This window comes from Parasteatoda tepidariorum, chromosome X1, assembly GCF_043381705.1.
Source record: "Parasteatoda tepidariorum isolate YZ-2023 chromosome X1, CAS_Ptep_4.0, whole genome shotgun sequence".
Taxonomy (NCBI): domain Eukaryota; kingdom Metazoa; phylum Arthropoda; class Arachnida; order Araneae; family Theridiidae; genus Parasteatoda; species Parasteatoda tepidariorum.
The window spans coordinates 50,990,402-51,013,117 of record NC_092214.1 but is presented as its reverse complement, the minus strand read 5'-3'; the positions used below and the strand labels follow the sequence as shown (position 1 = coordinate 51,013,117).

The 22,716-nt window shown below is 28.8% G+C and overlaps 1 protein-coding gene and 1 long non-coding RNA gene across 2 annotated transcripts in view; one reads left to right on the top strand and one right to left on the bottom strand.

The window, feature by feature from the left end:
- LOC139427066 (uncharacterized) overlaps positions 1 to 22,716 on the top strand; it is a 78,021-nt gene that overhangs the window by 21,431 nt on the left and 33,874 nt on the right. The gene's annotated exons all lie outside the window — the stretch shown is intronic.
- The window catches only part of LOC107443756 (proton channel OtopLc-like), a gene marked incomplete in the record, with an annotated part of 27,734 nt that continues 16,265 nt past the window's right edge, over positions 11,248 to 22,716 (bottom strand). The window contains 4 exon segments of the mRNA XM_043044659.2: positions 11,248 to 13,103; positions 16,604 to 16,850; positions 20,639 to 20,793; positions 21,321 to 21,510. Coding sequence (XP_042900593.2) covers positions 12,169 to 13,103; positions 16,604 to 16,850; positions 20,639 to 20,793; positions 21,321 to 21,510 — 1,527 coding nt within the window.

Sequence of the window (22,716 nt, the reverse complement as noted above, 5' to 3'; positions counted from 1 at the left end):
GTTATCAAAATTTGTTAAAACATTAGTCGTTTGTAGATTTTTCATTGTACAAGCATTAATTAAAATTATTTATGAAAATGTGGTAAAAAATTATTAAGAAATTCTATACTTAAACAAAATCACTCCTAATTAATCTAATTAAATGATTTATCCTAAGAAATGATTTTCTAGTGTTTTTTTTTTCCTGGTGCTCTTTTTGTGTTCACTGCCAAAGTCAATATATCTTTAGTTTAATCGTGACTTATATCAAAATGATCAAATCATCTGGATAAAGTTTATAACAACTAGAAGTGACCAAGTCTAATCTATCGTTTTTATTTTATGTAGCATTTGACTTAAGATATGTTTTTCTAAACATACGTACATATATTTTTGATTATACTCAATGTGTTTATTTTGCAAATAGATTTATTATATGTAAAATAAAAAATAAAGCGAAATAAACATTGTATTAAGTAAATGCTGGTATAAAATCTTCAAAGAGGATTCAAAATTCATAAAAGAAAGCCGCTTTAACCACACCTTTCAAGTTATTTTTGAGGGGTTTATCTCCTTCTTAGGAAAGGTCAAAGGATTGAACTTAAAGATGGAGGTTGTGTTTATTTTTACGTATCAAAACTAATCTTAGAAAAACCAATAATAAATGTTTTCCAAAAGATAGTGCTATATGGCAAGTTTTATTTACTCAAGTATATTCTTTTTCGATATTAAAGAATTCACAAAAATTTTAAACCACTTTCAAGCTTTGGACATGTAATATAATAGTTTATCAGTAATGTAACGATTATTGTAGAAAATACAAATTTATTTTATGGGAAAAAATCATGCTTTTTCGCAAAATGAATTCTACTTTTAATTTTCAAAAAATGTCTTTTAACTCATTCTTATAATTATTATAGATAATATTTTATGTACTACGCGATGTTATCTTATTAAAAAAAAAACAAGAAACGATGAGACCAATTCTAAGAATTATGTACTGTATGTGTAAAATAATATAATAAATTAATATGTAATGTGTATGCATAAATAACTTTAAAAAATACAATACTAGTTAAAACTAAACTAATTTGTTTTAATGTGTTTGCAACATTTGTTTATGGTTGAGTTTACATTATAATACTTGGAATTGCTCTAATATAGCCAATTAACTCAATATATAATTAAATAATGCAAATTTTAAAACCTGTAGTGACTTCAATGAAATATTTTTGGCGGCAACATTTAATAAGTTAGTCTTAAACTGACTTTTGATACTGCTTGTTTTTAATTTTATTAATTTGATATATTCATTATTTATTTTATTTATTTATTTAATTGATGAATCGCGATGGCGCTGTGGTTAAGGCACTGAACTGTCATTGTGAAGAACTGAGGTTCGATCCCCAGTGTCGGCTTGATGCTCATACAGCTTCAAATTGATGGGTGCCAGCTTGTCTGGAAAGGCGGCCTGTTCGCAATCCTAACCACATTACCACAATAATACCGTAGTGGCTCAGGGGATAAAGCGTTCGCCTTTCACTGAGGTGAACCGGGTTCGAATCATAGCAATGGATTGTCGATACGAAATCCACACACGATTCGCAACGACCACAGTGCTTGCGTAAAATATCCATTGCCATCGTGCTAACCATGGGAGGTTTTCGCGGTTTTATTCTCCATGTAACGCAAAGGTTGGTTAGTTCCATCAAAAAGTACTCCACAATGGGATATTCCTCCCTATACTTGATTCAGGAGTTCCTTTATCTTCTGGATTGTGTACCAAATTACAAGGCTACGGAGTTGAGCATTAGTAGTCCTAAACCCAAAATAGGGTAGGCTGTTCAACGACGGTTATAAAAAAAATAAAATCATACCGTTGGTCACGAAATTGTGGATCCTTAACCCTCCTAGCTGAAAACGAGCTGCTGCGGGAAGGCTTTACTTATTTATTTCTTAAACTGCTCTTATAGGTACAATTCATAACTTCTGTTCATTTTCAATAATATCAGTAAAAGTTATGCAGTTTTAAATAATGCAAAAATTTGTATACCTTACTATTCAATTCTTTAAAAAAATAGAATGAAACAAAAATAAAAATATTTATTGTCTTTTGAAAAACGATTTTTATAATGGTATGCGAAAATATTTCATTTGCATTGATAGTTCCAGATATGATTATATTCAACAAAAGCATGAACAAAGAACCCCAAACTTTCGACAACCCCCCTAACTATGAGAAAATATATTTTATAGTTTAAAGACTCTTATATTTCGTGAGTCATAAATTCGATGTGTTTATTCAGAGAAAGTGCGCTTTTATGTTCAACACTAATTTGAGCGACATATTAAAAGGACAAAATAAAAAATTGATAGCTCAAGAGTTAGATTATTATATTTATTTTGAAGACACAATAACATATAAATTAAATTATTTATATTTAAATTGAAGGCACAGATCTTTTTAAGGGCAAAGTTGTACGTAAAACAAAAAATATCTATTTCGTATAAACAGACATCTTTATTATAGATGTTTTATGTTTTCACATAGGGGAAAGTGGGGTAATATCGGATAGCTAAGATTCTAAGGCCTATTGAAATTAAACTGTTCGATTTAGAAACTGTCAGATTTAATTAAGATATTCATTATTTAGTTATGTATAATATTATTCCTGAAAAGTCATTTATGTGCAACTTTTTTTTATAATTATTTTTTTCTAGAAAAAGACAAATTACCCAGTCTTACCCCACTAGTGAGGCAAAACCGGATACACTTGTTAACTATATGGAAAATTTGGAAAGACTAGAATTTAAGTGAAAAAGTAGTCTCTATTTTATCTGACAATTTAAGAAAATTATACGTGCAATTTACACGTGATGCTCCAGATGGGGTGAAAGTAGCCAAAAGTTTATCGTAAAGTATTGCACCGAAATTTTTACTGTAATATTTATGTAATTAGAGTGATTCACTGATTTTACGGTAATTATTACAGTAAAAATATTATCTTTTTTGTTCCGTAGAATATTTCGAGAAAATAGGTTATACGGTAAAGGTGCCGATACTTTTTACAGTTTTTTGAACCGAATTTTTTACAGTGTAGCACAGGTGAGTCACGCCCGGGCACGGGATAAAGTTTTCATTTACTTTTTTAAGATTCAAACTAAAGAAATATATCAAAATCCATTTGATATTTTTATTAAATTTAACAAAAAATCTGAAGATAATATCATTTGTACTAAGTTAGAAGTATTATATTCGTAAATAAGCAGTATCATTAATTTATTTCATTTGACTTTTTGCATGGCAAGTTTCTAATTTATATACTTACAAATTCCATCCTTTATCTGTCATATTAACTTTCGGCACGAAACAATTCAGCACCTAGCCATTTCAGTCGCAAGCTGGCTCCTATTTCAAACAGTGGGCTCAGGCTGATTTCTTTTTGTCGGCTATATCGTATTTAAAATAACGTTTTTTGCATAAATTATTATTGACTGATTCTGTTTTGTGGGCTCAGACTGATTTCTTTTTGTCGGCTATATCGTATTTAAAATAACGTTTTTTGCATAAATTGTTATTGACTGATTCTGTTTTTTTTTTTTAATTTAGTTAATTAGTTTTTTTTTTAATACTTATATAGAGCCGCGATGGCTCAGGGGATAGAGCATCCGCCTTCCAATGAGGTGAACCGGTTCGATTCCCGGCGATGGCTGATCGATGCGAATCTGCATACGGCTTGCACCGACCACAGTGCTGACGTGAAATATCCTCAGTGGTAGACGGATCATGGGTTAGAGTCCCCTTGCCGTCAGGCTAACCGTGGGTGGTTCTCGTGGTCTTCCCCTCCATGTAACGCAAACGCGGGTTAGTTCCATCAAAAAAGTCCTCCACGAAGGCAAATTTCTTCTAATACTTGATCCAGGAGTTCCCTTGTCTTCTGAATTGGGTTCAAAATTACAAGGCTACGGAGTTGAACATTAGTAGTCGTAAACCCAAAAAATATTGGGTCGGCTGTTCAACGACGGATATAAAATAAAATAAAATACTTATATAAAATCCTTACCTTATTGAATTTTTTTTTAACCATTTTTAAAAATTTGCTTTTTTCAAATTCTAGTAAAAGAAAGATAAAAAAAAAAAATCCATTCATCTTCATGTTTCCTTTTCATGACAATTCTCCTCATCTTTCTGAACTTCCAAGTTGTAAAAAGGATAAGAATGATACCCAACACCAAATTTCTTCTTTACGGGAAAGATAAAATAAGCTTTAAATTCTAAAAGAAAGATTTCTTACTCAATATCTACAGACGAAGACGTAATTATCAAGCGATAACAAGCAGACAGGGAAAAAGGGACGAATAGTAATTTTGGCGACAGTCTTTCTTTACCCCTGATCCCAGTTATATTGGACTGCTCAGATTTTTAATCTGCAAATGGACTAATGACGCCATCCTCTGTTTTCGATCATAATCTAAACGCTCAAATTACAGTTTTACTTTATTTGTAGGAAAAAGACTACATTCTGTTTAATTCGGTTGTATATTTATTAAATCGTAACAACATGTACAATACACAGAGCCATGAAAGAGTATCGAATTTTAAAATATCGAGATCCAACTTTGCATTTTTATAACATGTTTCCAAAATTAAAAAAAAAAAGAAAAAATCGTAAATTTGTGTAAAGATACAAGTTTAACAGAATTCGGAAAAATATAATTTTTAGTTTTTTCAGAAAATTTTTTATTTTTAAATTACACTGTAAGAAACTTTGCATCGTGTTCAACAATTACATTGTTGAAATTCACTGCTCTCTACCATAATAAGGAAATAAATAAATAAATCATAAAATTTATTGCATAGCACTGTGATATATCGTACACGGTACGCAATAACAATACGATACAAGGTTACAAATTGACACATGTTTACAACACCATACACAGTTACAACACGATATACGGCTTAATTAACCATGTTTCTTTCAGGTTGTATTATGTTACAATACCCACGATAAATTTAAAATATACCATAGTATTTAAAATAATGTAAAGTTGAATACAAATGATACTATGGGAAGTAATTTTGTGACAATCAACTCTGAAAAAAATATAAGTTGGTCACTTCCAGAAATTTTAATAAATATACAGGGTGTCCCGTAATGACCGCTCTTAACGCATAAATTAAGAATCCTTGTCAAAAAGAAAATGCACATCCAGCCCGTTGTGGGCTAGTAGAAATTAAAGATTCTGCATTTTCATGACCAAAGGCATGATTGTGACAATTTGGTCTGCATTGCTCACACGCCGCCTTTACTTCCTAGACAAGTTGGTACACAAGATTACCACCACTAGGGACCTAACCCGATTTTTTCACAATGACTGCTTAGTGCCTTAACTTCTGAGCCATCTCAGCCCCGAATTGGTATTTAAACTAGAAACAAACAAACAAAAAACTTATCGAAATTTGAGGAATCTCTAGAATAAGGAAGACGGAACTGGAAATATCAAAACCAATTTGATGCTTAAAGTGACATTTAGTTATTTCTGATAATATCCTTTCAACTCCTCGCTATTTTTAGCAGCAATCCAGCAAGTTTTGATGTTTTTTAAGCCTTTCTTTCCTCACAAGTGATTCGTTATACATAGCGTTTTTCTCATGATTGAGTATTAATTTTAGAACACTAATCTATGTACTTTTTGGGCTTCTTAAAAATTTTAAATTCATATATTAATAGAGGTGATTACGGAACATCCTGTATACATGTGGATAAAATAACGCTTCTAGTTAATACTCACTTTTACAAGTCAGAATTCAAATTAGAAATTGTTCTTGTTTTTAGCAGAAATTCTACACATGTCTAATACACTATTAGCGACTAAACTATATCATTTTTAGCTTATTTATTGGATAAATTGTTTGTTTCCATATTTCAAATAATTTAAAAAGTAATTAAGAAATTATTAGTAAAGGAAGAAAAAAATTTTGTGTTCTTTACGCATTTTTACTAATAACTTATTTCTTGAAGTTTTATGGTTTAGTCTTTCAAAGTTAGGAGTTGGTAAATTAATCAAGTGCAACAATTAATATCAATAGTATTAATAAGTAGAAAATGATAATTATTGAAATCTTTCAATTGTTTTTCATTTCTGCAGTAATTTATAGTTATCTTTCAGTTGTTCTTTCGACAGATATTATTGTTATTTTTTAAAATTTGCAAATTCTGAATCATAAATTTTTTTAAGAAATACAATAATAATTTTTAAAAAAAATTAATTGTTTTCTCTAATTTTTCGAAATATCATGTTAAAACAGTAAACAAACTCATAAATATTCTGTTTTTATCTGCAATATCATCGAAACGTTGAAAAAAAGAGAATTCTTTTTTCAAATGAAAATAACTTCTAGATTTCAACCGAAGAGAGTGTTCCCATCTACCGCCATCTATTGAACTTCATGTGAACTACTAAAAATTTTCATTTCTTTAATTCTTCACTAGTGAAGAAAAAATAAGAATAGTACTGCTATAGAAATAATATAGAATGGAAAGGAGGGAAGAATACTCTCAGTATTTGCAGCCCAGTTAAAAAGAAAATACAGAGTAAAGAATAAAATATTGTTCTCAACTCAAATTATTGACAGTTTGAATTGTGTACTTTTGAAAAACAAAACTATTTCACTAAATTTTTTATCATTAATTAAAAAATTTTTTTAATTAAAATATAACCGTTGCTTCATATTTTAATTAAAATAAATTTAAAAAAAAATTGATTTAATATACAGTGAGCAAAAAATAAACGAAACACTCGAAATAACTTTTGTATTTATGCGTACTAAGGACTCAATGGTTGGAGACGGAGAATGTTAACAAATTAGTGCAGAAGGTATTTTAAAATATGAAATCAGACATAAAAACGTACTCTTTGCTTACCAGGTTATGATTCCTGACTCCCAAAATATAGGGTTAAAGAAGTCAAATATTTAAAATTCGATTTCTCAGGCATTATTCAACCGATTTCGTTTACATTTTGCATTTTGCCATATAAAATAATATTCTTTAAAATGATTTAGAAATTTGTTTACCTCTCTACTCAAAATTTTTTTGCGATTATTAAACAGAATATTAAAAAAATTAATAAATATTAAAAATTATAAATACTAAAAATTATTTGTGTTACAAAAATAGGGAAATTTTATAGCACACAGTTATAATTATACATTCATTTATCTTTCTATAAACGAATTTTATAATTGTGTGTAAAGATTTTTCTATTCGTTCTCTAGATATGGAAGATATTCTCTAGCAAAAGTATAATTTACATTTAAGGGTCCAAACTTTGGACCGCTCTCTTGATCTAACTATTAAGGACTATAATTCCCAGATTAAGGCTAGAATTTGGAGAAATCATTATCTATCGGGAAAATTTTTTTTATTTAGTCATCAATATGGTTGCAAAGCCATGTCATACAATCTACTCAGGATTATCTTCAAATATCTAAATATTTAATACAAAAATATCGCATCATATTTTTTTTCCATATCATAAAAAAAAATAATTCAAGAAACAAATTTTTTTTCCTCGTTAGGTAAAGTAACAAAAAATAGTATTGCCAATAAAAATGTATAAATAATATGTTTTCCATTCCTCCTCTTTAAATTACAGGAATGTAGAAAATAATGATGTTTATTCAGAGGGGGCAGAACTAGGAATGATTTATTAACGTGATTCTTTAGTTCTCATATACAGGTGAAATAGTTAATTTTCAGACTATATATTTTTTGATCCAAATCAAATTAAAAGTGAGAATGTTTTTATTACATGTTACTACCTTCTACATTCTGTTTTAAATTCTGTAACTAAGTTTTTATTAAATTATCCATTACCCTCAAGGAAAAATCAAATTTTAGGTTTAATGAGTTAAATTTTAGGTTAAATTTAAGGCTTAATGAGATTAAATAAACTGTTTAGGCAAAATACCATTTTTCAGCATTTTGTCACTTCTGCCCTGTCTCTACTCACCCCTACAAACAATAAAATGGTGGGGATCGAAATGACTATTAGAAAAATATTAACATTAATTTATAATTTCTACTGAATTTTTTATACAAAATATTTTTAAAATAAAAAGAACAATCAAAAATCAAAGAAAGAGTAAGAACTATAGAGTAATTTATTTATGATCTTAAAGAGGACACAAAATTTGTTGTATTAGAAATAAATGTGTTATATATGCATGTGGTGCTTAGGTATCTCAACTGTTTTACATGAGTTGCAATAGTTTGTAATACAGATGACCTATCAAGTTCTGCACTGAGAAACATTATTTTTCATTGATCTTAGATATTTTCGCATTGCTGATTTCAAATCCAAAATCGGTTTCTCTCTTCAAGCTAGAGTTTTTTTAATGACATTTTTAATCTAGTTTTCGTCGAAACGTACAAGTTTAAAGACGCTATATATAACTGGGACTCGCGTAAATGCTGGAGCAAACTTCTCGGAGAGTTGGAGCACATCATCAGGACTAAAATTGCAAGGAAACTATACCTGTAAAAGTCATCATACGCAGCATCATTCCCCTTCTATGAACTTTTCATTACGTGCTTTTGAACAGGTCAAAATAAGGAAACGACACTGACCGCGTATGACTACATTTCTTGGCATGGGTTTCAATGACATTTTAATCCTGATGATGTCGCTAACTCCTTAAAAGTTTGTCGCAACATTTACGAGACTTCTTGTATTATATTATGTTTCTAAATATGCACATTTTGACCAAAAACAGACTAAAAATGCAATTTACAAAAAGAAATCTGTAGCTCTAAGAGCAAAACTAATTTCAGATTTAAAATCCCCACAGCCAATTTAGGCAAGATCAAGCATTTATATAAATGCAACGAAAGATTTCTTTCCATTTGTTATTGATGCAAAGAAGGTTGAATATAAACTAAGATAAACTAATAAATGTTATAAGTAGGTCTGTTAAAAGATTTTATTGGTCTTTCAGAGCCAGGCAAATCAGAAATTTCTAAAAATGAGTTCTTACTCATAATTGTTCCACTACCATACAGAGTCTCAGCCAACCAAGTATTTCAAAATAGATTACTTTGAATCAATTAAAACAACTTGTTTTACTAAAATTAAAATTTCCTATGTGTTGTTAAAATTGCATCTTAAACTGCACTTAATATATTTAATAAGGATAGGAATTGTACATAAAATAATTTAATAAAATAACTTTCTAAGAAAAAATAAATAATTTAAAAGTGTAATTTTTTTCAGCTCGCGTTGTAAAATTTTATTATACTATTTTAAATAACACTGGGGAGCACATTTTATTTCTTCATTTTTTTTTTTTCATTTTCTGTTTTATGAGAGTTTTTAGACCTTAAATACTTTTGTTTCACTGATTTCAAATCCGCAATAGGTTTCTCTCGCCCTTGTTCCACTTTTTATTGAAAATGACATTTTTAGTCTTTTTTTTTTTTTGTCGAAATGTACAAATTTAAAAACGCTATATAAAACAGGGGGTTGCATAAATGTTGTGACAAACTTCTAAGTTCAAAAGAACACACATCAGGATTAAAATTGCAAAGCAACCCATACCCAGAAATGTCGTCATACGCTTTAGGGGCGCTTTTTCTATTATGAACTGTATCTTCACGTGCTTCTGAAGAGGTCCACAGGTCATGATAGGCAAGCGCCCCTAGCCGTGTACTACGACAAGGAAAGAGCGTTTGCCTTCCAATGAGCTGAACCGGGATACGAATTCCGCATCCAGCTTGCACGGACCACTATGATGACGTAAAATACTCTCAGTAGTAGACGGATCATGGGTCAGAGTCCCCTTGCAGTCAGGCTAACCGTGGGTGTTTCCCATGGTTTTCCTCACCATATAACGCAAATACGGATTAATTCCATAAAAAAAGTCCTCCAAAAAGCACATTTCTCCCAATACTTGATCCAGGAGTTCCCTTGTCTTCCAGATTGGGTTCAAAATTATAAAGTTGAACATTAGTAGTCGTAAACCCAAGAATTGGCTCGGCTGTTCAGTGACGGATACATAAAATAAAATAAAATCAGATTCAAATTAAAATGTTTGGTTTTTACTTTTATTGTCTAAACTTACTGAAATAAAAATTTAAAAAAAAAAATTTACGCATTATTCTTACTGCTTTGAGTAGATTGTGTATATTTATTTTATACTTTTGTTACCTCATCACCTACTAACACAATCCAAATATTTAAAAGATATAAATTAAAGATATAAATTTTAAAGATATTTAAAAGATATAAATTCTTAGAGTTGCTCTTAATTACCCCTTATTGAGGGGTAACTTAATCCACCATGCTTTATTTTTTCTTCTTTAACGAACATATTTTAGAAAACTGTCATACAAATAATGTAAACATAAGATTACAACTGCCGAATGCAATCTCATTAGTCCGTTTTCCTCATTTAGATTTTCTGTTTTATTTCGTTGAAAATAACCCGGCTTTAAATTGATATTTTTCGTATAATAATAATTTTATTAATATTTCCAAAGTTTCAACAATCTTTCAAGATAATATATAAGAAAGGGTTTCGAATGCACCAAAAAATATAAATAAATAAATTAAGTCAACGTTGAATAAAATATTCCGTTTGGTTGGTACCTTCATATCCTTTTTTCGAATGTATTTTATTATACTTCTGCAACTAACAAAAGAATCAACATGTTCCAACTTACAAAATCACGAATTATAATGGGGTTGCTTTTCGTTTTTTTTAAAGCCATCAGTCAGTTTTTCGAATGGTAAATTTTTTACGCTTCCCAGTCTAAATTATTGTTATTGTATTCTATATCCAATTTAAAGATGCTAAGCCTGTTTCCATTGGGGAAAAAATATATTAATTTAGATGAGAAAAATCTATTACTTTATGTAACTTAATTTGTAGTTCATGGATGACATCATCAAGTCCGTGAAAATTAAATCCAGCAAAATTTGATCAAATAATCAGAAAAAAACATTATCGAAGTGTTTCATTCCATAACTACATATCATGCGTTGAAAATTCCATGTACGAATATTTAGTATGACTATAGTAACAACATAATAAATTTTAGTATTTTAAGCATGAATAAATTATTCGAGGTAATCTAATTTTAAATTTTAATTTAAAAGATGAAGTTGTTAAATTCATATGTGTATTAAGGAATTTAGAGGGAAAAAAATTTCACATTTACAAAATTTTTTAAATATGACACTTCTATACAAATGACAAAATGCTTTAAAATCGCATAAAAATTTTATTTACTTCTCATACAGCGTTAACATAACCAGCAGAATATGTGATATATCATTATATCATTAAAATTGTATCATTAAAAAGATATATCATTAAAATTGTAAGCAAGTAATGATATTGAAACGAAATTCCACGATATAATTAATATTCATTTCTGCCAGAATGAATATTAAGCTTATTTGTCATGCTGTTCGTCGAATTCAGCAATGAAAATACAATTGCCCTTTGTAATCAAAACCAATGGTTATGATACTTACATGCCAAAAGTTTTAAAGAACCAATTTAAAAATACACCTGCTACTTTTATAACACACAATTAAGGCATTTGTTTTTTAAACCAGATAAATCCACATTTTTCCAAAATAGTCTATTTTTGTCTAAATAGTCACTTTGAGGGATTACAATCGAAAACTATTCCTTCCACAATCTTTCATAAATGTTTCAAAATTTTTAATTTTGTTTTCTGGCTAGTACAAAAAAAATTCGTTTTAGTTTTAAAACTCTTTCCTCTCTGACGGGCGGTACAAATACGGATCTGCGCTACCTCTAATGAGGGGCGAGTTGATTTTTCCGTGTGCCCAAAGAGCATACTTAAGATGCGAGCTTTGAATCATAGAAGTTGAAAATTCGGTCATTTGGATCAAATGCCAGATGCCATTCAACCCCTTTCCACAGTATTTTTTAAAGTTGTTGATTTGAAATCAAATGCCTGGGTTGAGTTCCTTCCGTAGTATTTCTAAAATTGGACTGAGTTGGTTTTCAAATTAAATGACTTAATTATATATGCTATACATGAATAAAAATATAAAATAATATTGTTCTTTTAAAAATATTCATCAGCACATAAGAAGTTTTTAGTTTATTAGAGGAAGGCAAATAGTACTGGCAAATTGTATCATTCATTAATTTTGCTTAACACGGTAAGATTTCCTCCAAGCTTCCAATAAAGCCACAGCTGAATGAAATCGATAGAAAATGACAAAAGGCATAATGATTCTTGTTATTACAGGCCAAGCAATATCTCCATAAAATTTCAGTTGCAGTTGACTTCTCAGCTGCCTTTGAGTTGTAAATGACTCGAGGATCCAAAGAGAAATGTTGACAAACACAAGGAAGATAACAACTTGACGACCAGGCTTTTCATCGATGTTCAAGGGACTAAGTCTCTTTTTTGAAACTTGATGGATAAATAATGATTGCAAGCATGCTTGAACAACCATCAAGAAGCCATCGATAAATAAGACAAAACTTTCCAATGTATCAATATAAACTCCGCCTACAATGATGTTGCAAATACCATATACATAAACTGCCAGCAACCCTATTCTTTGAAGAAAATCTGATAACTTTCCTTGTCTTGATGTTTTACTCTTCATTTTCTTAATCTGTACTATTCCAATTATTATTATCAAAGTAGAGAGAGCAAATATAACGCATTCTATTATGGCAATCATGAAGTGAACATTGAAACTTCTATCTTTTGCAAGAACAAAAAATAATACAACAGCAATAATTCCCACGACAAGAATTAAAAATCCTAAAAACATGCCACGAGTAGAGCCACCGCAATTAATATCCTCTGATGTTTGTTCTCTGCCGTAAACAGAAACAGCAGCAAATCGTTGCAGTTTGACTCGTTGCACTTGCAGGTTAGACCATGTTGTGTAAATAATAGCAGTGGCAACTAAACTGTATTGTACAATAAAGGGATACAAATAAGGCATGGCTTTCTCCCATATTTCACCAATTGTAGAGTTTTGTACACAGACATGATAAGTCATCAAACCCTCTGTTTCGTTGTGTACTTTGAAACTTTCCCAAAAACATTTGGATGTAGCTGTGAAAAGAAAGTTCAATTGATGAAGAAATTTAAAAATAACTAAAATAAAAAAAGGAGAAACATTGTTTTGTAAGCACAAATTAAAAAATTTTTTAGGAAATAGCGAAAAAAATACTTAACAAAATTGGTTGATAGAACAAAATTAAAAAAAAAAACGTTTTTTGAATAAAATATTTGAAAACACTGGAATAAAGAAATTTTTTTTGATGCATGAAATTGATTTTTACTATTGTATTTAAACGAAATAAAATTCAATTAATGAAGAATTTTAAAAATAAATAAAATAAAAAGGAGGAGGAATCGTTTTTATTTTTTAAGCATTTTTTTTTTTGAAAATTGCAAAGCAAAAATAAAAAGGAAAAAACTTTTCTTTTCTTAAAAAAAATTGCTGTTAAACATTTTTTTTTGCTTGGTGCATGAAATTTCAAAATCTAGTGCGACTATTACATTTAGTGAAACAATTTCAAAAGAATTTTTCTCTATCAGTTTTATTTTTAGAGAAGCAGCGAAGTTAGGTTATCAAATATGTTATTTTTGCAATCACGAAAATTTTTTTATTAGTTGTTAAGAATTTTTAAACTGAAATTGATTGCATTATGTGCACTCTTTATAAATGTGAAAATAATTTTTTGTTTTAAAATTTTAGCTCTACTCTCTACAAGCTTGCTTTTCGAGATTCAGTCCAAATTTTTTTATGTGTTAATTTTAAGAATTGCTTAAAATTACACTGGTCGAAAAACAATGCTTCCGTGGTTAAAATCAACCCACCAAATATATCAAAAATTATTTTAAAAAATATAGCCAACCAACACATGTTTTTCTCTTTTGTTGGGCTTTGTACCAAATTTGGTAAAAATAGGAACAATAAGAGGGAACCACTAGCTGATTTGAGTTAAATAAGCCTTTTTCAGAAACTAACGACATTTTAAGTATTGTATGTTAATAATTAATTTAATTTGAGTTACCGTCATGTGGGGCTACTTTGTGCAGCGGAGGCTACTTTGTGCAAATTCGAATTTGGCACTTTTCAAGTGCTGCTATTCAGTATTATGTTTTGTTCACTTTAAAAATGTGTGGAATTTGAAGATAGAAGTCTCCTCTATTACTACAAAAAATTTTTCGAATTTTAAAACAATCTCAGAGTGTGTTTTGTTTATCCAATGTCAACAACTTTCCGAGAACGTCGGACGTCGAAAAGTGTGCGTTGAAACTTTAGCTGTGAAATGCAAAGACGTTGATAAAACAATTGTCGTTAGTGCAAAATGTTTTATTTATACATTAAAAAACAATTATATCATGTTAGCGTTAAAAATTTTTAAAATTAANTTGTACACAGACATGATAAGTCATCAAACCCTCTGTTTCGTTGTGTACTTTGAAACTTTCCCAAAAACATTTGGATGTAGCTGCGAAAAGAAAATTCAATTGATGAAGAAATTTAAAAATGACTAAAATAAAAAGGGGAGAAACATTGTTTTGTAAACACAAATTTAAATTTTTTTTAGGAAATAGCGAAAAAAATTACTTAACAAAATTGTTCGATGGAAGAAAATTAAAAAAAAAAACTTTTTGGAATAAAATATTTGAAAACACTGGAATAAAGAATTTTTTTATGCATAAAATTGATTTTTACTATTGTATTTAAACGAAATAAAATTCAATTAATGAAGAATTTCAAAAATGAATAAAATGAAAAGGAGGAGGATTTTTTTTAAAGCATTTCTTTTTTTTTTTTTTTTTTTTTTTTTGAAAATTGCGAAGCAAAAAATAAAAAGGAAAAACTTTTAGTTTTTTTTAAAAAAATTGCTGTTAAAGATTTTTTTCGCTCGGTGCATGAAATTTCAAAATTGAGTGCGACTATTACATTTTGTGAAAAAGTTTCAAAACAATTTTTCTCCATCAGTTTTACTTTCGGACAAGCAGCGAAGTTAGGTTATCAAATATGTTATTTTTGCAATCACGAAAAAAATTTTCTTAGTTGTTAAAATTTTTTAAACTGAAGTTGATTGTATTATGTACACTCTTTTTAAATGTGACAAAAAAAATTTTTTTCTTAATTTTACCTCTACTCTCTACAAACTTGCAATTCGAGATTCAGCCCAAATGAGTTAATCTTAAGAATAGCTTAAAGTTACACTGCTCGAAAAACAATGCTTCCGTGGTTAAAATCAACCCACCAAATATATTAAAAATTATTTAAAAAAATGGGAACAATAAGAGGGAACCACTAGCTGATTTGAGTTAAATAAGCCTTTTTCAAAAACTAACGACATTTTAAGTATTGTATGTTTATAATTAGTTTAATTTGAGTTAGTGTTGAACACTTTCGGAAATTTTGTGATTTTGAAGTATAATAAAAAGTTAATAACATTACTTTAATTAATATGAATTTTATTAATAGCATTAAATTAAAAATAAGTATATAAATACATTCTAAAACCAGGTAGTTTTCCTAAAATAATATAAATAAACTCAGATAATTTTATTATTATTTTGATATTTCAAAACTAAAATATGGTTCAGAGGCCATATTTGAAGCATGCATGTCTCCACCCATTTAACTTTTAAAAAGTGATTTTTCCCTCCAGAATTTAGGTCTAATACTGATTTCGAGAAAAACATAACACTAATTAATTGTTTTTGCTACGCAAAATGGGACTTAAACACGAGAAAATGGTAAAAGATTAAAAATCAATAAACATCTATTTGTTTAATTCAGTTGCTATGTATTGTTTAAGTCAATTAAATTATCAAAAGTCCATATTTCTATCGTGCATGATTTGTGATTCCAGTTCAATTCATAAACTGTTTATTTTTAACTGACGCAGTTGGTAATATATTTCCAGTAGCAGAACTAGCGGGCCGGGAAAGCCTGGTCGGTAAGACGCTGGGCCCAAGTCCGAGAGTTCGTGGGTTCAAACCCCGACGGCCGAAAACTCCCTGTGTAGTAAATGGTGACGGATCACGTTAAATGCATCGAGTCGCAAAGTCCTCCATGTTCCCATAACAAATCATTATTTCTGGGCGTACTTAATTGGTGATTGATCTTTCTCTGATTCAGGTCAAAATTACGATCTGTGGATGAATGAATGGATGTATGATTGGGTCAGCCCTATAAACGGATGTGACGTACCGGTGTGGCAGAAGTCGAATTCTTGGCTATAGATGGCGCCACTGAAAACCAATCGCACCTCTCTGCCTTAACAGGCATACTAAAGAGAGAGCAGAACTAGTGAGAATAGGGGGGATGACAGATTTATTTATAACTGTACAACTCCTTAAGTTCATATGAAATCTATTAGGGAGCAACAAAAGATAACGGGAAAACCAGATTACTATTTTAACAGTGGTGTTAATTTCAAACACAAACAAGTTTAGTTTTTCATTAATGCTAATATAAAATCGATTTCCTATTAAATCAACTTTTAATGGTAATTTTATAAAAATTAATCAGAATTATACTAAATCAATTATGTATAATAAAGAAATGTACTTACTGTGTACTCGATGCTGAGGTTTATGATAAAACTCGTCCTGATGTTTTTCATCTGAGTCCAGAGAGTGCAGACTAAAATTGATTTTTGTATGGTCCCATTCAACACTAGAGTTATGTTTGTGATGAGTCGCATCTAACCAATCTTTTGCACTTTCCCACATCATTATTCTAATCCATATGGCTAGATTTGTCGCCACTAAGTGCATAAGTGCAATATGACGAAACCAACGAAAAGAACTTGCCATTTCCTATAATAAGATTTCGTATAAAAAATTACTCTATTTTTCATAAATTGCTGTTGAAGTAGAACTTTATTCTTTGTAAATAGAATAGATCTCTCAAGGTTTCCCACTCTCCCAAGGTACGTGATTTTCCCACTCTCCACTTTCTCCCTTTCCATGATTTCGGAAAATCTTGCTTTTCCACATATTAGTGCATTCCAATTTTTTACTGAAGCGCACCACCGTGAGAAAAAAAGCAAAATTTTTCGAAACTATGATAATGGAGAGGGGGAAAGTGTGGAGAAAGGAGAAATAATGTGACCTCGAGAAAACTATTTACAACCAGCATAAACGCTTCTACTTTCTCTTTTTTTATTCAGTTTGAAATAAATGCAAGAGCAATATAATGTAAGAACAACTGAACTGCAGAACACCTCAATTTAGCCTAATGAAAGATTAAGGAGAATGCTGCACCTTGATAATTTCTAAGAACCTAGTAGCAACATTATCGTTACTTTTATTTCTAACTATTGTCTTAACCAATGCATAATAAGCACAACAAAAGTCAGCACCCAAAGTGAAGCATTGAATTATTTCGCTGGAGAGAAGGAAAATTTTATTATTTAACTTTTTTTTTAATTTACATTTTTTTCTGGATATTAATTTCTAAAGCTATTTATCAGAATTTTATTTGAATACAGGAGAAAAGATTACAAAATGTTTCAGTTATGAAAAATAATGATAGTTCATTTTGATTGACGACAGCAATGGTTTTATTTTAATCATTTGCTGATTATTCCTTGGGACAATAAAGCATATTTTGATTTGTTTCGTATAAACGTATGCATAGTTTTCAATATATTGAGATATTTTTTTCTTCTAGTGGTGTTTTTTTAATTTGTTAAAACCTTTTAAATAAAAGAAACTTTATGTTCTATCTGTATATTTCAATTTAATTCATTATTACGATATTTTTATTATTTTTTTAAAATTTATTCTTTATGATTTTGGAAGCAGTGAACTTGCTTTATGATATGTCATTTTGAAGCATACATATCAATAAGTATTTTTTTCTTTCATCTAAATTAGAGGTTTTCAATTTTTTTTACCCAAGGGCACAGCTATGAACTTTGGAATTAAATAAACATAAGTGAAACTTGACTTAAATAATATGGGTAANGTATTTAAAAAAAATTAATATATTAATCTATAAAGCTATTTACCAGAATTTTATTTGAATACAGGAGAAAAGATTTCTAAATGTTTCAGTTATGAGAAATAATGATAGTTCATTTTGATTGACGACAGCTATGGTTTTATTTAAATCATTTGGTGATTATTCCTTGGGACAATAAAACATATTTTGATTTGTTTCGCGTAACGTAAGCATAGTTTTTAATATATTAAGACATTTTTTTTTCTTCTAGTGGTGTTTTTTTAATTTGTTGAAACCTTTTAAATAAAAGAAACTTTATGTTCTATCTGTATATTTCAATTTAATTCATTATTACGATATTTTTATTATTTTTTTAAAATTTATTCTTTATGATTTTGGAAGCAGTGAACTTGTTTCATGATATCTCATTTTGAAGCATGCATTTCAATAAGTATTTTTTTCTTTCATCTAAATGAGAGGTTTTCAATTTTTTTTACCCAAGGGCCACAGCTATGAACTTAGGAATTAAATAAACATAAGTGAAACTTGACTTAAGTAATATGGGTAAAGAAATTCCGCAGTAGTGGGAAGAGGATTACAGTTAATTTTAATCTAAGTTGCTGTTTTTCTAATTTTGTTAAAAATTTAAATTATATCTTACTCTCTAACGAATAAAATTAATCGCTTTTACAACTACATTCATAACATATTTAAAGTTTGAAACTAAATTTGTACCAAGTGAGTCAGCAGAAATTTTCTCATGGGAGAGGGTTACATCAGGTGAAAATAGTATTTTTTTTCTGAAGATAAATTTACAATTGGGGATCAGAAATTTGCATACACAATTTTAGTAATTGAATCAAAATCTACTAAACCAACAAATTATGGCAAAAAATTCACGTTTTTGATAATATTTAAATTTTTAAACAAAAAAAGCTCCATTTAAATATGTTATTAAAAACAATGCTATTAAATTTAGTTATGTTATTAAGAACAAAAGAGCAGTTAGGCTAGTGTTCCTTAATTTTTCAGTTTATTTTGAAATATCTTTGTTATATCTTCTAATTAAACAGAAAATATTGTTTAATTATTGTAATAAATTGAAAAATGCAGCTTTTGCGACTGTTCTAGAAGTCAGAATAGATTCAGTACGACACGTAAAAAGCATTAATTATAATGATTTATAATGAAAATAAATTATAGAGAATTACAGCAAATCTATAATTTTTTAATTATAGGATTTCCTAGGGGTGCAAAAGCCCCTTCTTAGCCCCTTTGCGGGTACCCATGCTTTATACTTATATTTTTTTTAATAAATGCGACAAAGTGAGTATTTCTGCAAACTTTTGCTCCAAATTTCTCGCCTCTTGAATCACAGGCAGCATAATGAGTGCACCGTACGTAAAAAAATAATCAGGTAATAACAATATTACGCCATGACTTACATCTAGGATTTATTTAATCATAAGAAAACTAGTTATAGCTAGAATTTTAATATTTTGGGTAAATACAGGGTTATTCATAATTCCCTCCGGGGTTTCGAAGCGTTATAGTAAAAAAACGAAGACGAATATGGCAAAAAAGAACATATTAAATTATTCCGAAAGTATTCAAGTTTTAATTTAAGCAGTTGCCGGCAGATGGCAGTAACATGTACCACTAAAGCCAGTTGCAGTAAAGAAAAATGGCGTTTATAGGAGGAGGGAATTATGAATAACCCTGTATAAGCGGAAATTATTCTATTATAAGAATTTAATTGCTTACTGCAAAACATAGATTTTTTCTGAAATTTAAATAAATAAAATTTTTAAGTAATCTTTTCTACAATATTTTAAATCTCCTAATTTGTTTGGAAATCCTATTTGTTCCTAAAAGAAGCGGTAATAAATTTAAAGTTGTAAATCGTCGATACAATTTAAACGAATAAATACCACTTGCATATGCCTAGGGCAAATGCCTTTGCACCCCTGCTCACTACTGGAAATACCACTGATTTCGTTAAAATAGGCAGGTTCCATTCATGAACCTAGTTTCAATATTATCTAATTAATTTGAATGAAAAACAAATTATTTATTTACTATCTAACAAATTTTCTTAAAAGTACACTTTCATAAATTTTTTAAAAGTAGACTGAATAAAAAATTTAATATTACGGTTCACTCATTGATGAAGTGAACTTTTTTTTACAATATCATTATTTTTGCTAACAAAATTTAAATAAAATTATTCTTTTTTCACTCTTTCAAAAATAAATATTGTTGCCAGGGTTAAATATTCGTAATTAAATTAAAGGACGTCTTGTTCAAGCAACATTTAAATCTGAAAATAACTAAATAAATCCGTGGAAAATTCCCAAAAGTTTGTCGAATGCTTGATAAGTTTTTTTTTTCTGTTGAAATTATTTTATTATTATTCTAATCTTATTTCATTCTTTGATCTTATTTTGCGTATTTTTATTTCATAATATTGCAATAAATTTTTAACGAATTTCTTCTCTATTTAATAATGTTAAATTTGTTTTTATTTTATTTTGACGTTCATCAAACTTAACTTATATACTAGATATTGCGTTAAACAGGAATAATTTTATTTTAGCGCACCACCCGCGAAAATAGTGTGTCACCCGTGATTCTAATGTAATGTTTATACTATACTCACCTTAGTACTCATAAAAAGAAAATGCATTTGTATGAAGTTGAATAAGGCTAGTAGTATGGGCTGTATCATATTTAATTCATCTATGCATCCATCAGGCGTAGTAAAAACAGAAGAAACCTCTAAACCACTAGATATCAAAGCGCCCAGTCCAAAAACTATAAATAAAAATAATAAAAAGTAAATACGAATTTTTTTTCTTATTTTTTTTCTTATGACATTTAGAATTCTTTTTTCTTATTTTTTATTATTATAATAGGACGTTTAACACACACACACATACACAATATATACAAGATATTAACAAATAAAAAATAATAAAATACAATAAGTTTACATTTAATTAGTATTAATAATTTTTTGTAATTTATTTATTAATTTACTAAATCTAAAAATTAATTAAAAATGAAACAGATTCTGTAAAACTTTTAAATAAGGTATTAGCAAAAGTTTCAAATAAGGATATTTAAATAATAATATTATTGCTTGTTTAAAAACTTGATCAGATTCAAAAATTAGCAAGTTGGAAATAGCTGACGACATGTTTCAAGCTAGTACCCAGCCATCTCAGTTTCTTTTTAAGTGAATGATAGTTATGTGAATTTCTTATACTTCAAAACTTTCTTAAATTTTTTATTAATCTATATACTGTATATTTAAAATATAGTTAAAGGGAAATACTTACCGACTGATCCTATTCTGAGAAATATACTGATGTCTGAATAGAACAAACTTCGAACAAATTGAGCAGAGAAAACTGACCTCCTTTTACCTTCAAAAGAGTTATTTGACATTCCAGGACATTTTTTAAGAGTCATATTCACATAAGCGATTATAAAGAATATTATAGCCCCTCCAACCAGAAATGTAAACAAGTATCCCTGTAAATTATACATATAAGGCATTAAAATATATTACGATAAATTTATTAATGCTATAAAGTTTTTACGGCATAAAGCTTAGATTCGTAAATATTCATTGATAATTTTATTTTGAAGTAAAATATATTGTTGGTTTACCGCGCAAAGCATATATTTATGCTGTAAAGCCATTAAAAAATTTAAAAACATGCCGTTTTATGTACAGCCATGCATACTTGATAATTTTAAGTATTTAAAAAAAATTAATATAAATAGCAGATCTTCCATTTTAATATCTAATAAATCGAATTCTTAGTAGTATTCAAGACTTTTGAAAAGTGCACGTGAAAATAGAACGATAATTTATTTAATAGTTTTTTTTTTACTATGTTCGAATTTAAATTGTAGTAAACAAAATATATCAGGGAGTTTATTATCTACAGGAAAGATGGGTCCTATTACCTGGAAATGCCTTTTGTCTTGAATGCCCATATTATAAAATGCCTGTCACGTGTAATATTTTTTTGTAAATTTTGTGCATTTAATTTCTAGGCTTAGGAAAATTTAAAATCCATCAAGATCATCTCTTTCTGTTGTGCATATAACTTTTCGAGTCTTTATTTCGAAACTATAGTAATTTTTACATTTACAACAAGTACAGTTTATAAAATTAATTAAATACATTGTATTCCGTAATCACGCATTTATATATTTATCTTGAAAATCCTTGTCAAAAAGAAAGTAAAAAACGTATATAACTTAGGGGTTGAAAAGTAATATTAAAGCTAAGAAGAAACAAAAACGCTGTCGACGGAGGTATCAGGAGGTATTGAAAGTGTCAAAATCAGTTTGATTGCCTTATGAAACTTGATGTTTTTAATAATTGTTTTTTCTACTCCTCTTAGGTTTCTGTGCCAATAAACGGATTTTGATGTTTTCAGTTTCGCCTTCCTCAGAAGTGATTCGTTAGGTTTCGACAACTTTTTTGCTTCTTTGTTTAAATATTAATATGAGTTAAATATTAATATATATATATATTAATATAATAAATATAATACACTGCTGGACAATTGCTAAGGACGGATCACAAATTGCAATGTAGCATAACATTAAGCGAGACATGAGGCCTAGTAGGATAAAATATAGTTGCCAGACTGTTCAGACATTAGAATAAAGAATATTCATTGTTCTGGAAAGTACAAAAGCTATGAAACATCTGAA